This window comes from Nuphar pumila, chromosome 6, assembly GCF_984573655.1.
Source record: "Nuphar pumila chromosome 6, dmNupPumi1.hap1.1, whole genome shotgun sequence".
In the NCBI taxonomy this organism is placed as follows: Eukaryota; Viridiplantae; Streptophyta; class Magnoliopsida; order Nymphaeales; family Nymphaeaceae; genus Nuphar; species Nuphar pumila.
Window position 1 is genome coordinate 100,820,670 of NC_143254.1, and position 15,893 is coordinate 100,836,562.

A 15,893-nucleotide genomic window follows, 5' to 3' on the forward strand; every position below is an offset into this window, starting at 1 on the left:
ACTTCCCACAGTCAGCCATAGCAGCATCCCAAGACCCACGATCAGAAACAATATCCCAGGAGGAAACGCTGCTCTGATACCATGTTGAAGCAGACACCCAGTTTTGAGGAGGCCAGCAACATCCAACGATAAACCCAAAAAGGGAGAGAGCGAACGAGAGAGAGAGAGAGAGAGAGAGAGAGAGAGATTCATTGATCCCCTAATCCCTTTAAATAGGGATTAGTTAAAGAAAGGTTCACAAAAAGAGTCACATATAATTTACTTAATTACGTATGACTACCCAAACTTATAAATATTACTTTTTAACAATCATCATGAAGCTATGTCTGCATATAGTTGATTTTTAGATAATACGGCTCCGCTCAGTTTTATGTAAAGATCAAAGCATGAATAACTCCAATTTCATGTAATGTCAACTCTAATATACATCTTAATTGTTCTTAGATCCTTCAGGGTGACTGTTCCATACCAATGTTGTTTTATGTGTCTATACAGTATGTCCAACCATCTCCACTGATGTTCCTTAACTTTTTCCTTTTGTTATGTTTACCATTGTTCATCCTGTCTTTATCCTTTTCCCTTGCTCTAGAAATCCATTTTGAGAATAGCCACTTCAATTGGGGAAAGTGCCCCCTTTTGTCAGTCTGTTGACTCTGTTTAAGTGCATGGCAGAGTTATTCAATCTACTTACATTAATTTATACCTACTGCTCTTTCTCTGCCTCTTCTATTCATGTATGTACAAGTATTCTAAAATAAAACAATTATAGGAAGTGATCCTTGTTTCTGTTCGCAGACTGAAATTGGGCAATCGATAGCAAGAGTTCTTTTCACATAATACAACATAAAAGATGATTGGCAAAACTTTTTAGGTATATCATCTACCCTATACATATAGCAGAAAACGACAGATTCTCCTAACATGTGGAAAGAATACCAGATGTCACAGTTTAGAATCAATTAGCTTGAACTTAAATGTGCACATTCCACACATCAGTAAATAGAAATAAAATGAGAGTAATAGCTACCTAAACAATGACTTATAATGAGAAGTGTCAAGCAGCATCAGTTCCATCATCGCTTTCAAGGTTGGGCAGAAGAAAACAAAGAGAAAAGAATCCAGGAGAGAGAGAGAGAGATTGCTACGGTCAATGATGGTTCAAAGTGTTCATATGCAAAGCAGCAAAATGATCTTCCAACATGTAACCTCAACAGTAGCAGAAAGTGAATTAGATACTAGATTGAAGTCTTACCGGGCTAGCTTTGATAACCCTGAACGCAGGAACAACCATAACAGTCACTGCTAAGAATGTTAAGGTATCAAAACCTAAATCATTAATGACGTCGACGGCACTTGCAAATTCAAGCTCGGCATTTACCCTGAATCTTCTCAAATAAGCCTGTTTTGTATTATAGGCATCAAGACCTCCAAATAAAAGGCTAGACGCAGCTGTTGTTTTCAGTTGTGGCAATTTCTCTGGAATGAAATAATGCCTTGATTTTGTCCAACCAAGCAAACACACTTTCACATTCACTTGGGATGAGAAGGGATAGCTATAAGAAAAATGGCAACAATGACTTGAGTAAGCATGAGGATAGGCCTTTAGAGACGTAATCTGTTGGTACAGAATAGAATCCTGCAACATGAAAATTAATGCAAAAAAGGTTAGATTAATGAAAGTGTTTAAAAGGTTGATTCTTGAACAATTCAAAGAAAAAAGAGGATGAAGGATTCATTATAAGCACCATAATAAGACAAACATGCCAAAACACTTGTATTCAACCATCAAGTACTATGGGAACATAACATGCATCAGGATTATCATTGCCAAATATTTATTCTACTCGGACATAATGCAACTATGTGATGAATGGAACATCTTGGCACTATATATATATATATATATATATATATATATATATATATATATATATATATATATATATATATATATATATAATGGAGAGAGAGAGAGAGAGACCACAAGCAGATGATATTATGTGTGTATGTGTATTGCCTTGTAATTCCTTTGTTCTATATACTAAGGCATATTATATTTTCTCCATTCTTACATATACTGTTGATACCTGACATTCTATTTTAGAATATTTTCATCATTGTTAACCACTTTCATATTGTATGTATGCTTTTGGGTGCACCCTAACAATCACTGAAATCAGCTTTCCCCTCAAGGTTCTTCCTCTAGCATTAGTGGAATAATACCTACATCTAATGCTTCTTAAGGTTTTTATTCACAAAATTAAAATTGCCAGCAATTCATTGTTTTTGATGCTGTAGCTTTGAGCAAGTATATATGTGTTGGTCACTTTTGAGTGTTTTAGGAAGTAGCAACTGGCAGTGAATGATAACGCAAATAGAATATGTTGCCCATCTTGTGGCACCTAGCCACCTACCTTCTTTATTTCAATAATAGGATTATTTTGTAATAAAACAAATAGCATTAAAAGAAAAGGAAACATTCTTGTAGAACTGAGAAAATTGAAGAAGGTAAGAATGGTAGTATGATATTGGTTGCACTTGCATTTCTTTCTAGGATAAGGTGAATGTAACAGGGCTTTTATTATCCTTTCGGAGTTCCTACTAACTTTTTTCTATTGATGGTTTGCTCTTCTCCCTCTTCTTTTACCCCGTCTTTATTTTTTTTGGGTGGGGGAGGGGTGGGAGGGCTGGGCTAAGGGAAAACCCCAAGGTTGCCAAACCAGGAAGCGGAAGTGAGAAGTGAGGCATTTTGAAATTTATAAGCGTGAAGAGAGGAATCAATTTGAAAACGAAATCGGAATCGAACAAAAAACAATATTAGAATCGAATGGAAAGTAAAACGGGAATCAAATGGGAGCGAATAAAAATCAAAATAAAAATGACTTCTTCAGTTTCATAATTTTTTATTGTAAGAATTAAACTTTTGTCAAAATCTAAAAATAATGGTCACCTATTTAGAGAAAGCACATTGGAATTGAGTAGAAACATGAGATGAAACACATAGAAAACATGAAAAGAAGCATGAGAGGACATATAAGAAGCATGTAGGAAACATGAATGAAGTGTATGAGAAGCATAGGAGAAACGTGAGAGAATCAAGATTCCCATCAAGTTTCGGAAGCGAGGAGTATCGCGCTTCCGAAGCGAGTTTTCAGGAAGCGCACTTCCCACCTGTATAAGAAGCTTCTGGAAACTCTGAAAAAAAAAACCCATCAACGACCACATATTGACAGGACTCTGGTTGGTAAAACCCTTGGGGTCCTCCCTGCCCACCAAGGAGTACACAAGCTTCGACCTTGTGGCAAAGAACGCCCGTTGTGGGTTTCGAACAGTGGTTCCATATCAAGTGACAAACCATGGTTGCCCCTAGCCATGAAGGTGGAGCCTCTTGTGGGCCCCAATCTTTCTATTTACCAATATAGTACCTCCAATTTTCAACTTTAAACATGATCTTGCAATTTCATTTTAGAAAAAAGACAACTTCATTTCTTAGGAGCCCAGTTCCTTAGGACAGCTATTTTAGCTCTCTAGAATCTGAGATGCAACTCTGTTTTGTGACATGCTTGCACACGACATGTTGCACTACACTGCATATAGCAGTGCAATTACAGTTGTTTTTATTGTTGATGTGATGCATTATTTGCTATTGTTGCATATTAACTTTTTTTATTATTAACTTTATTTCTTGCTTAGATTTTTTGTGATCAATCTTAAAAAATCACAAAAACCATCACATTATTTTAAAAATGTTATTATTTCATTAGATCTTTTAAATCTTTCTTATTTATGATATGATATGGTACAACGGACCTGCATCTTAGATGCACACGTGTGTGCGTGTATGTCTGATGAGTTTCTTCTGTTAAGATGGGTTCCTAAGAGAATCTAAAAATCTATGGTCTATATTGCACGAAAACCTTTTGACTAAAAAATCAAGCTTTGTGATCGAAACAATTCGATGAGGCATGTTTTCTAGTAAATAAACGAAGATAAATGCCTCTATGAATCAGATTAGACAAAAAGCTCCTGCAGCTATGAGTTCTGAAGTAGTCCATACTAAGTTCATACTCAAATTAGGGACCTAGATTGAGCTGTTAAACTAGCAAATATATCTTCAAAACCTGCAGGCAGGCAACTTCTTTCTCTGAAGTCCTTGACTCTCTTTAATTCATAGAAACATTCTCTGCAACATCCTCATGAGATTGGAGTGCTAGAGTTTTGTGTACGATGCTTTACGTATTCTAACACAATCGAAAAACTCTATCAACAATCTCCCTACTAGTTGCTCATGATTCTGGTCTACGTATGCATCTCAAATGTTTTTGAATGTACGTCCAAACCAGCATCAGATATACATCGAGTACCCTCCTAGTTGATTATAATCATTACCATTTCCACCATTGTGCTGCGTACAGCACTAGCCTGCTTACATTTCATGATAAACTGGAACTAGAATTATTACATCTTAGTCTTCTTCATTCTTCTTTTTTTTCTTTTTCTTTTTAATCTTCGAGCATGGTTGGCAACATTGGTAAAAATTGCAAATCATTGTAGTGGTAGACGGCTTAAACGGTAGTTTGTCTGCCTAAGATTGGCGTTCACGTAAAGAAGATTCCTATGCAGTGAATATATTGCACAAAAAGAACTAAAAAAGCAAATGACCGAATGTTTTAGCCATTCTATCTAACGAACATGGTCCAGAGACTTCACAATCGGTTGTACGCATTGAGGGGTGACTTTTGGAAGAAGTTGGCAGCTCTAAATTCTAAAACTGCATATGCTATATGACAATACGAGAGAAAGGGGGGGGGGGGGGTTACCTTGCGAGGGTGGAGATAGCGAAAACAAGAAGCGGAAATGGGAGAAGCAGCTTTCGCCATGCCGCTTGGGAGAAGAAGAGAAACAGAAACGACGTTGGTGGCCTCGAATTCGGGAGGAATCCTCGACAATTATCATTTAGCAGAAGATGAGAAGATTAACGCCGTTGGCCTCCTCATATGTGAATGTGATGCAGCCTCGGTCGAGAGTTCAGCACAGTCGGGCTTCGTTTTTCCCTTAATTTTGTAGGAACAAGAATGCGAGGAGGTAATGAGGCCACACGTTCCCGTACCACCCTCAACCTCCCGGCTTCTCTGCTGCCCTGTCACTCTGAGGAGGCGAGGGGCCCACGAACCGCTACTCTGCGGCGGTCGACTCTTCCATCGGATTGATTCGTTTCATTTTGACTTGAGTGGATAAGAGAGAGAGAGAAGCAGAAAATGCACAAGGTCTAAAACGTTGGTGGCGACGCGTGGCAATAGGCTAGCCGCTAGATCTTTTTTCTTTCTTATAATCTGATTCTGCAATCTCCAGAGTATTTGGGCTTCGACAAGGGCAGGTTTAGTAATCGAATCCAGAGGGCAATGTGTTGAACATGGTCGATTTAGTGGGAAAGAACTGTTTTTTTTTCATTAAAAAAATAGTTTTTTTTATTGACTGAAAAAATTGATGCAGTTTACAATCATGGATTTTTGCATTAATAGAAAAACCTGTACACGCGTTAGATTCTGACAATTCAAATGCCTGATCTCACTATAACTAAATATTACATGTAGATCATCCATGAAGTTGTTTAGAACCAAAAGAAAAGGTTCTGCAAGGTCGGTTCAATTACTGGACCGAGTCTCGAAGAAAACCAGATTTCTGTAAAACTTGTTTTGGGGAGAGAGAGAGAGACCTCTGGCCCTCTACTGGTCTCGAGCATGACCCTGCCTATTCTTTAACAAATTAGTTTTTGTTAGGAATGTCAATGGATCGGATTTTATCCGATATCCAATCAAATCCAGCTTTGTTTTGTCAGATTTGGTAAGCCGACACCATATTAGATTATATAATAGGATGCTGATATGGTTTTGATTTTTTTCCTACCAAATCCAACAGATATCTAAACTTGATGAACATTCTAATCTGATAACATGTAAAAAATCAGATTAGGCGTGGGCTTTTCACCATCACAGTCCAAATCCAAATCCAAGCCCATTTAGTCAGCATACGATTAGTCAGATTTGGTATTTGGCCACATCAGACCGCATCCGTCTTTATTTAGTCAGATTTGGTAAGCCAAAACCATATCTGATTATAATATGATACAGATATGGTTTTGATTTTTTGCTACCGAATCCAACAAATATCCATATTAGATAAATATTCCAATCTGATTACATTTTAAAAAGCAGATTTAGCGTGAGGTTTTCATCATTGGAGTCCGAATTTAGGTCCGTTTAAGCAACATCTCATTAGTTGGATTTGGTATTTGGCCACATCCTACCGAATCCAGACCGTTCACATCCCTAGTTCTTGGCCAGGTTTCTATTCGACAGTGGTGTTACAGGTGGCTCATTGCCCACTTCGTGGCCCATTGGGTCATGGGGACTGAACTGACCCAACCCAACCCAACCTGAATCTTCAATAAGCTGAAAAAACGAACAAAGAGGGAAAAAAATAAAAAGAGGTAAACAAAGGTCAAAACCAGAATGCGACTGTTGCAAACAATGTTAGTCATAATCTTATCAGATCGGCCTGATTCAGTTCTTCACTGATTTTCTGTAAAATGGGAAAAACTGTTTTCATTTTATTTTTTAATTGGTATGATAATGACTCACTATTTGATTGTTTAGAGTCTAGACATTAATTAACTGCATATTTTAGAACTTGATTTACACCCATAGTCATCATTTATTATATTTATGTGTCTGAGTTTTTTTAATTTTTATGCGTCAACTTTTTTTTAGGAAACCAAAAATTTAAAAAGGCCGATTCAGAATTATTCAGTTCATTTTTAAATCCGCTGATTCGCTTAACCATTTTGAAAAATGGTTCGGCTTATAAACAGATTCTGGCAACATTGGCTCAAATTCTACAATGGTAAATCAACAAATGTTGGGGCAAAGAGTAGGTTGGTCATAATCCCTAACCGTTTCACTTGTGCTTTTGAAAACATTAGTAACAAACCCTTTTTAAAATTTTGAAAATATCAGCCTAAACAATTCAAAGAAAGAAAACAAGTGGATGGATTCTGGGTACGTTAGCTCGAAGACCAATCATCAAACAATTTCTCAGAGTAATAAGAAACAAATGCAATCATTTATTAATAGACTTTGTGGTTTAACAAATAATAGTTTTTCTACAATCCAAAGTCCCAACAAAATCCTAAAACTTCGATCCAGGACGCCAGCAGAAAGAATGAAGGCTTGAGTCACGTTGCATTGCGCCATCGGCTACCCAAAAAAATCTACTTCTCACCTGCCCATGAAATGGGTCAGTTTTGTGACAAACTAGTAGGGTGCATGATGTCTTTTTGTGAAGATGTAGTTTTGAAAAGATTTTTAAATGAAAAGCATGTGAAAACCAGACATCAAATAATAAAAACCGGTTCTCACTAGTGGTAGAGACCGGGTCGAACTCAGGGAACGAGAATATTTCGTATTCAAACAAACAACTGAACTATTCTTTATTGCCGAAATGGAAAAAGTATGAAGAAAAATAAACTACTTGGCTATTACAATGAATGAATACCCTACGCAGAGGGCTTAAAAGACTTTATTTACAAACCCAGAATTAGATTCCTAATTCTAAAGTAAAAACAGAAATCTTCTACTCTTGTGCTTCTGTGTCACTCGATCACTTTCGCTCTACTCCTATGTGATCCTGCACAAATCAAAAGAACACGAGCAATACACGAGATAGAAGTAAAACTTATACTAAACAAGCTAAATGCTAAAATATGAAATCATGAAAGTTAAATCAGAAAAACAAGGGAATGATGAATCAAACAGAAAATTAAATCAGCAAATGAAAAACAAGAACTCTGGAGATGAACAAAACATAGAACGCGATTGGAATAAAAACAGGAAAACCAGGAGATTACTTGAAAAACATGAAATCAAGGAAGAAGAAATGCAACGAATGAAAACAGGAATTTCATCGACTAACATCTATCTGGAAAATTGGAAATCGGAATGGAAGAGCAAACAGGAACTTAGAATTGCAACAAAAACTGGAAATTACTGAATTGAAAAATAGAGAAAAACTGAATGTAAAATAAGACCTTAAAGAATGCAAAAAACAGGAAAATCAATGTTAAACAGGAAATGACTGTAATGGAAAAACAGGAATTTAAAGAATGAAAGAGACAGGAAAATGAAATATAAAACAGGAAAAATGAAAGAAACAAGAATTTTAATGAAGAGATTCAATTCAATCGATCCAGATGATCGATATTTATTTACACAAGCTGAGTGTCACTTGAGAGTCAATAGAACACTTACCAGAATTCAAATACTATCGATTAAAACTCAGAAATTCAGACATTTGACAAAAATCAAATATTAATCGATCGATTGAAATCAGATATTCAATCCAAAAATCAGACAATTAAACCATTCCACCGTGAAACCGATTTGTATGGTGAAGAAAAGGAATTCTGGCGAAGCAGAGTGGATTTCGGCCAGGAGATGATTTTCGTTTGCTTTTAAAATCCAACCGGATAGCAGAGGGATTCCGGTTGATCCGGATAGTTGAGATGCTTTCACGGTAGATGCATACTCAAATTCGGCAGATACAAATGCAGATGATTCCAGAACAATAGATCAAGTCTGTTCTGCCGGTGAACAGAAGATTCTAGCGAACAGTGAAATTTCAGCAGCTATAATGCAAATCATCTTAACTAAAACAATGCATATGATTTAGAATTGAAAAGCAATCTGGAAATGAACTATGCCTATGAACTCAAATCAGACTACGATCTATAAATCTCTGAATCGAAATACAGTAAAACAAGATTTGAATGTATGCTAAAATGCAAAAATCAGATAAAACTAGATCTACGATGTCACTTTATTTTGATTTTCTCAGCTTAACTAATCTAATAAAGAGTAGAAGGAGGAATAAGAATAGAAATAGAAGAAGGAGAAGAAGAAGAAGATTAGAGAAAAGAAGACTTATCGTAGACTGAAGGGGTTAGAAGAGAGGTGGACTCCTCCCGTACGCCATCGCCGTAGCTGGATGCCTCCACCGGATTGAGGAAAAAGAGAGAAAAAGGGAGAAGGGGAAGAAAAGGCAAGAAGTGGTGGAGGAGAAGAGTTAGGAGAGAGGGAGAAGGCATAAGGGAGAAGACAATCAATTTTTTTCTTTTGTTGAGTTTTAAAGCCACCGGGGTTTGTTTTGAACTTTTGGAAATTCTAAAAAAAACTACTTTTTAAAAATTATTTACAAAATGCCTCATTTTGACTTATGTTTAAAAAAACTAAACTAACTCTATTTCAACTCTAATTTTTTTTTTTTTTTTTTAAAAACTAAACTACTACAATTATGTCAAAAACTAAAATATGCATTAAAATGTAAAATAAAGCTATTTTTTATGCATTTTCTATTTTTAAATCATTTTAGCTCATTTACTCAAAACTAACATAAATTAGGGTTTTAAAATTATTTTCTCATGAAATCATGTATATTTTCATATGAAATATCTCTAAAATATACGCATGATCAGTGCACAAGTAAACAATGTAGAATATAGCATGATATGCATGAGATAAGCAATATTTCATTAAGTGTAGTGACAATAACAATAACAGTAACAACAAGTGTAATTGTATTTGGCATGTGGGTAAGCATCTAAATATTCATATTCTCTAATTGAGATGATGCACAGTTGAAAGTATGATTGTGGATGGTTACATAGTATGCATGTTAAAATTTCTAGACTTCGTAATGTACATGTATGTGGATTTTTAATACATGTTATGAATAAAAAATTTCTCATGTTGTGAATGGATGCGTCATGCTTAAGCACTAGGCTATATGAAGTTTGATTCAATAGAAAATGTGTTTTGACATAATTTTTATTATAAATACTTCTTTTCCTGCCAAGAGGGGTTGTTTTTCCCCTTGTTGGATCCTCCTCTCTCTCTCTCTCTCTCTCTCTCTTCTCTGCCTCCCCTTCTTCATTTCTTCTTCTTGTTTGATCGACTGGTTGCCTACTTCATTCTTCTTGCTTCTTATGCTTTTCAATCCTTTTTCTAAACCCCGTCGGTACTGGTTTCTTGCATCTCCTCTGTCGGAGATAGAGCTGAAGTTCATTTGGGTGCAACAAGGTAAAAACCATCTTCTTCTCCCTTGTTTCACCATAGTTTTTTTTTCCAGTTTTCGCATATCACAAATCATAGCATGACATGTAGTTTTATTTGTCATTGCATCGTTTGCATATTTAGTTTAGATTAGCTTTGGATTTAACATATAAAAAAAAGAAAAAAAATAAATATATTTAAATTATTCTAGATTAGTCGTTTTCCTTGGTTCTCGCATAGAATAGTATTATTGTATTTAAATTGGTAGATTTAGCATAGATTATCTTTTTGTTTTTATGAATTTGAATTCAGTTTGTGTTAGATCCACGTTTAGATTGAGTTTAGCATAATCTAAAATTGGTTTTTACTATTCCATTTTGCTTAGTTTTAATTGATAGAGGTTAGTCAATAAATCGTTTTAGTGTTCATTTATTTAGCCAACCAGAATAGAGTTGATTAATGCTTTTGTTGATTAGTCAATGTTAGTCTTAAGTCCAAATTTTTTTATTCCAATAGCTAGATTAGAAAATAGTAGTTTAGTGGTCAGCGTTAGTTAAGGTTTAGCCGCATGTAGTTAAGTGGAAATTCCGTCTTTATTCATTGATTCTTTTTTTACGTCTGTTGATGTTTTCAATTAGTTAAATCAATATTGCTTTTAGTTTAAATACATTAGGCGTGATTTGACCATTTAGTTAGTTTCTAAAATAGATTATCTACATTATTTTCAGCCCAATTTGTTTGTTTGATTAATTATCAACTTTTAGTTTTCTTTAATAGCGTAGTGAAGTTTCATTAGATAATGGTATTTGCTGTAGTCACTTTTAGTAAAAGTGAGTCGGTCATTGACGTTAATTTCAGTAGCTATTGTCTGTTTTAGTGATTCATGTCAATTGGCTGCATTGATTTCATTAGCAAATGGTTTTTGTTGGTTTTAACCTTAGTCGTTGATAGCATTAGACGTCGATTTCATCAGTCATGCTTTATTATATTAGTTGTTAACCAAGTATATTACTGCAGCCTTAGTGATTGTTCTATTTAAATTTTCTTCCAGCAATCAGTTAGATGCAAGTTCTATTCCATGAGTTATAGTTTGATGAAATTTTGTTTTACTTGGTTTAGACCTACGATTTTTCTTAATAAATAGTTAATTCCTCTTTTGTGTTAATTTAGAATAGTTTGTTTCATATAAGTGTTGGGAGTTTGTTAGCAGTTAGTTTTAGTATTTTGTCTTGTAGTGTATGTTAGAAGTCAGTTTAAATCTTATTTTTGTTGATTTTCAAGCTTCCATCTTGTTTAGTTTTTTTTCTTCATTTTGTTGTGTTTTGTCTTTTGATTCTTGCAGGAAAGCGATTGAATGTGCAGTGAGCTCCATTTTGAGCCTCCGAAGTACCCTCTGAGATCTCTAAAAGGTCTCTTCAGAGAGCCCTTAATCAAACCATGCAAAAGTATTCGACATAGAAGAAGATCAAGAGGACAAAAGACTCAAGCACTAGCACTGAAGACTTTTTCTTTTATTTTTAGATTAAGTTTTTATTTTATTTAATTTAATTCAATTTAAGGTTTGTAATAAAGCACTTATTATTTTTATTTGTTTAAGCCCTCTGCAAGGGTCACACTCTTATTCATTAATTATTTTTTTTTTGATAATAAAGCGTAGTTTAATTATGTGATGGAATATAAAGTATTTTTCGTTCGCTAAGTTTGATCCGAACTCCACCACTCGTGCGAACCGGTTTTTATGAAAACATTTTTATTGAAAATATTTTTTAAATATATTTTATTGAAAAAGTTGCATAATGTGTGTTTTACCCCTCTTAGGGAAGAATGACTCTTTCGTAATGCCCCCTAAATAAAAGCTAAAAATTCTCTATTCTCTTCTTTTAAAGTCAGAAACTTCGTGGGCACATTTTACTTAGAAGAATGATTCCCAAGACAACCAAAATCTCATTGGTTCCTTTCACTTGCTTTGTATGAGTGTTAACATAAAAAATGATGTTACGGTAGAAAAAGTCACTTGCACGGGAGAAAGATCCACCTGTCATTTTGAATTTCTTCTGCAAACGTGCCTGTATGCCAAGAGGAGGTAAACCAACGGGGGGCTCCGCGTGGTTGGTAGGATGTGTCGGTGCACGTTCCTAGTGGCGGGACGTTGCAGGTTCAAAACATTCAATAATAACTGGTGGGGCTGCCTAAACCCAGCTTGCCTTTCAAAAAAAAAAGAGAGGTAAACCAGGTATCTTCTTCTTTAATTTGTTTCCTTTTTGTTGATAGGCAAGCCACGGGTATTCGGGAAATAATGCGTGGGATTCTAATCCGAGACATAATAGGTTTAAATCCGCGGTACACTGTGAGGTAATGAGAAGTTTTTTTTATGACGAGCAAACCCTCATCATGGACTGGGTCTTTGAATGAGCCCGCCCCTTGTGAAGTAAAACCCTGGATGACGACATAACCACCCTGCCTTACCTGCTCAATCCACGATAAAGCTGCGGACACACTTAGAGCACCAGCATGGTTCGATCCAGTGTCTTCATCTTAAAGCCCTCACACATATCTTGCTGGCCACGTGGGCAACCCCAGCAGTGGTAGTGGTAACGAGAAGTTAGTTACGTATGAGTTTATATAATATATATATAAAAAACACGTATCATCCAATGCCCAATCCTCGGATGCATCCGAATCTGCATTTTTTTGCTTTTTTTTTTAGTTTTTGGTCTTTAGTGGCGGGCAGAACCGCGCTAAAGACTTTTTTTTGGATAAAAACAGTGTTTTTCTGCTGCTGATCACGCAGATCAGCAGCGGATAGTCATTCAACCATCATCAAACACGGTTTACTATATATATATATATATATATATATATATATATATATATATATATATATATATATATGGATTGAGTGCTATTTGTGGGTACTCTGATGCTCATGCAAATTGAGTTCTACATGAAGTCCAACTAGAAAAGGGGCAAATTCATCCTAAATTTTTGGGATTAATTCAACACTTTCTTTGAGAGATCTAAGACTAGTACAAACAGGAGCTCCGCATGTCTGGTAGGAGCAGCTAGTGCACATCATTTTGTGTTGGGACGTTGCAAGTTCAATTCCCAATGGTATCTATGTCTAACTGGTAGGGATCTGCCTAACCCCTGCTTGCCTTTAAAAAAAAAAGAGATCTAAGACTAGTACTTAATGTGCGAACCTCTCCTCTTTGAATCTTTCCTTTCTTATATCCTCTCCTTTTGCTTCTCATATCAAGGATCAAAGCTCATATCATTCTACTCCTTTGCTTCAACCTTAACCTCATTTTGGTGAATGTTCTCTCTCTAGATATTTGGTTTCATTAGTCCATCTATTCCTTTTAGGTTTAAAGCGGCTCATGTCGCAAAGTTGCATTTTGTGATACAGATCTTGTTTTTATTTGATATTTAAGCCTTCAATAGAAATACTTTTGGTGCATTGAAGGTGCAATCAAGTAAAAAAAAAAATCATTGACAAGCCAAATTGTTCAACCTTTCAATCCTCTATCATGCTTGATCTAGTTGGCTCAAGAAAGTGCAAACCTAAATGGACAAAAGTGCAACTACCAAATGCTAATTCTAAGTTTCCCTTTTTCTTTCTAAACTCCCCAATCTGGCCTTTTGTTCACTATTTATGGTATTGTCGTTGGATGTTGTTGGCACTCTTTTTCAATAGGGAATAGTTCTATTTGGGCCTTCTCTTTTTATTCTAATTTCTTTTCTTTTCTTTTTTGGCTAGGCTAAAGGAAAAGCCCCTCATCACTGATCACATGGTGGCTGACCTCTGGTTGGTAAAACCTTTGAGCTTCCTCCTGACCACCAGGGAATACCCCAGCTTCGATCTTGTGGCAATGGACACTCCTTGTAGGTTTCTAACTCATGACATCCCGTCAACTTGGTGGTATTCTCAAATCACCCTTAACAGATGAAGAGTGCCCCTTGCAGGCTATCGTAATTCGTTTTCTATTGTCCAAGCACAAAAGAACTGAGGACAAGAAGTTTTTTGAATTTTCATTACATTGTTACATCTTTTGTTTGGGTTTTTGTCTAGGATGCAAACATAGCGGCTTAGTTACATTAAAATACTAGTAATTCAGTTGTTAGTTTGTTGAACTGGCAGTGCTAATGTTATTTGATGTTTTCCTCACTCGAGTGTTATTTACAAGTGTGTATCTTGAGAGGGATGTATAAAAGCATCTAATACCGCTCCTGCTTCACTAGAACTAAATTAGCCCGAAAGGGTTTTAACTCACTACCAAACCAAGCTCAAGCTCAGTTAGGTTATAGAGAAGTTTGAGCTCAAGGTAAAACTCAAATATTTTGTTAACAAACCATTTGTCTTGGCTTTGACCCAATTTGTCTTTGCTTGGTTACAGCTTCATATCCTTGAGATATGTTAAAAAGTAATATTTATAAGTTTAGGTAGTCATACATAATTAAGTAAATTATGTGTGACTCTTTTTGTGAACCTTTCTTTAACTGATCCCTATTTAAAGGGATTAGGGATCAATGAATCTCTCTCTCTCTCTCTCTCTCCCTTTTTGGGTTTATGTTGGATGTTGCTGGCCTCCTCAAAACTGAGCGTCTGCTTCAACATAGTATCAGAGCAACGTTCCCTCTTGGGATACTATTGCTGATCATGGGTCGTGGGATGCTATTGTGCCTGACTATGGAAACTTGCAGCAAGTGTCGTGAAATGTGGATGGAAGCAATAAGATCAGGTGGAGATCTGATTCACTGGTTGGTATTGTCGGCGTAGACCTGAAATCAGATCTGGGAAGTTGCAGCAAGTGTCGTGAAACGTGGATGGAAGCAATCAGATCAGGTAGAGATCTAATTCGCTGGTTGGTATTGTCTGCGCAGATCTGAAATCAGATCTAACAGAAGTAGTAGGGATCTGTCAAGCGTTGAAGATCCAGATCTGAAATCAGATTTTACATGATAAAATCTGATCATTGTTGATGATCAGATCTGGTGGAAATCTGATCAGTGTAGTTCAAAAACAAAAAGTGAAAAACTTCAATGGTCGTGGATAGAGATTTGATGGTCATCATCGATCAAATCTGGAAACACTGAATAGATCTGAGATGAATATATATATATATATATAAAGAACAGAACCAGATTTCAACGTGGACCTGGGCGTATTATTGATGGAGTCCTGAACCAACAACAACATATATCGGTTGAGGTCTGATCAGACATTGTCTATTTTTTTTTTGTCCCTGGTGAGTGGTTTTAGATGAGTGGAATATCCTGTTTTAAATAAAGAGTTAGTTGTGTTTTGGTGTTGGTCCTGTTTAGATCATATCTCTGTTGGGCATATTTTTTTTTTGTCTTTGTTCTTGTAGTTGAGTATGTCAGATTTAAGTGCTCAAGACAATAATAAAAAGGGGGAGGTTCTTGGTGAATATAAGGCTTTTGCCAACCCATTTTCATATGGGTCTTCGGTTAAGTTAGACAATTCTAACTATGCAAAGTAGTCTCGCACCTTCATGATGTCAATTTCTGGTCATCGAAAGAAACATATCATGTTAGAGCAGGAACCATTTGAAAAGATTGAAAAATATGTCACCTAGGAAGAAGACAATGATATTGTCATGTCATGGATAATGAATAGTGTTCAGCCTCATATAGCTGATGGTCTTATTTATTATACCACAGCCAAACAAATGTGGGATAATTTCCGAGATACATACTCGCATGAGACCAATGTCAGTCGTATATTGTAGGTTGAGCAGGAGATTTACCAATTGCAACAATGAGAAC

At 35.9% G+C, this 15,893-nt stretch overlaps 1 protein-coding gene across 1 annotated transcript in view; it reads right to left on the reverse strand.

The window, feature by feature from the left end:
* The window catches only part of LOC149835415 (K(+) efflux antiporter 3, chloroplastic-like), a 119,194-nt gene extending 113,553 nt beyond the window's left edge, over positions 1–5,641 (reverse strand). The window contains exons 1-2 of the mRNA XM_090008492.1: positions 4,821–5,641; positions 1,253–1,636 (exon numbers count right to left, since the gene is read on the reverse strand). Of these exons, the coding sequence (XP_089864618.1) occupies positions 1,253–1,636; positions 4,821–4,880 (444 nt within the window). The 5' untranslated portion in view covers positions 4,881–5,641. The remainder of the gene's footprint in view (positions 1–1,252; positions 1,637–4,820) is intronic.
* Between the last annotated feature and the right edge of the window lie 10,252 nt (positions 5,642–15,893).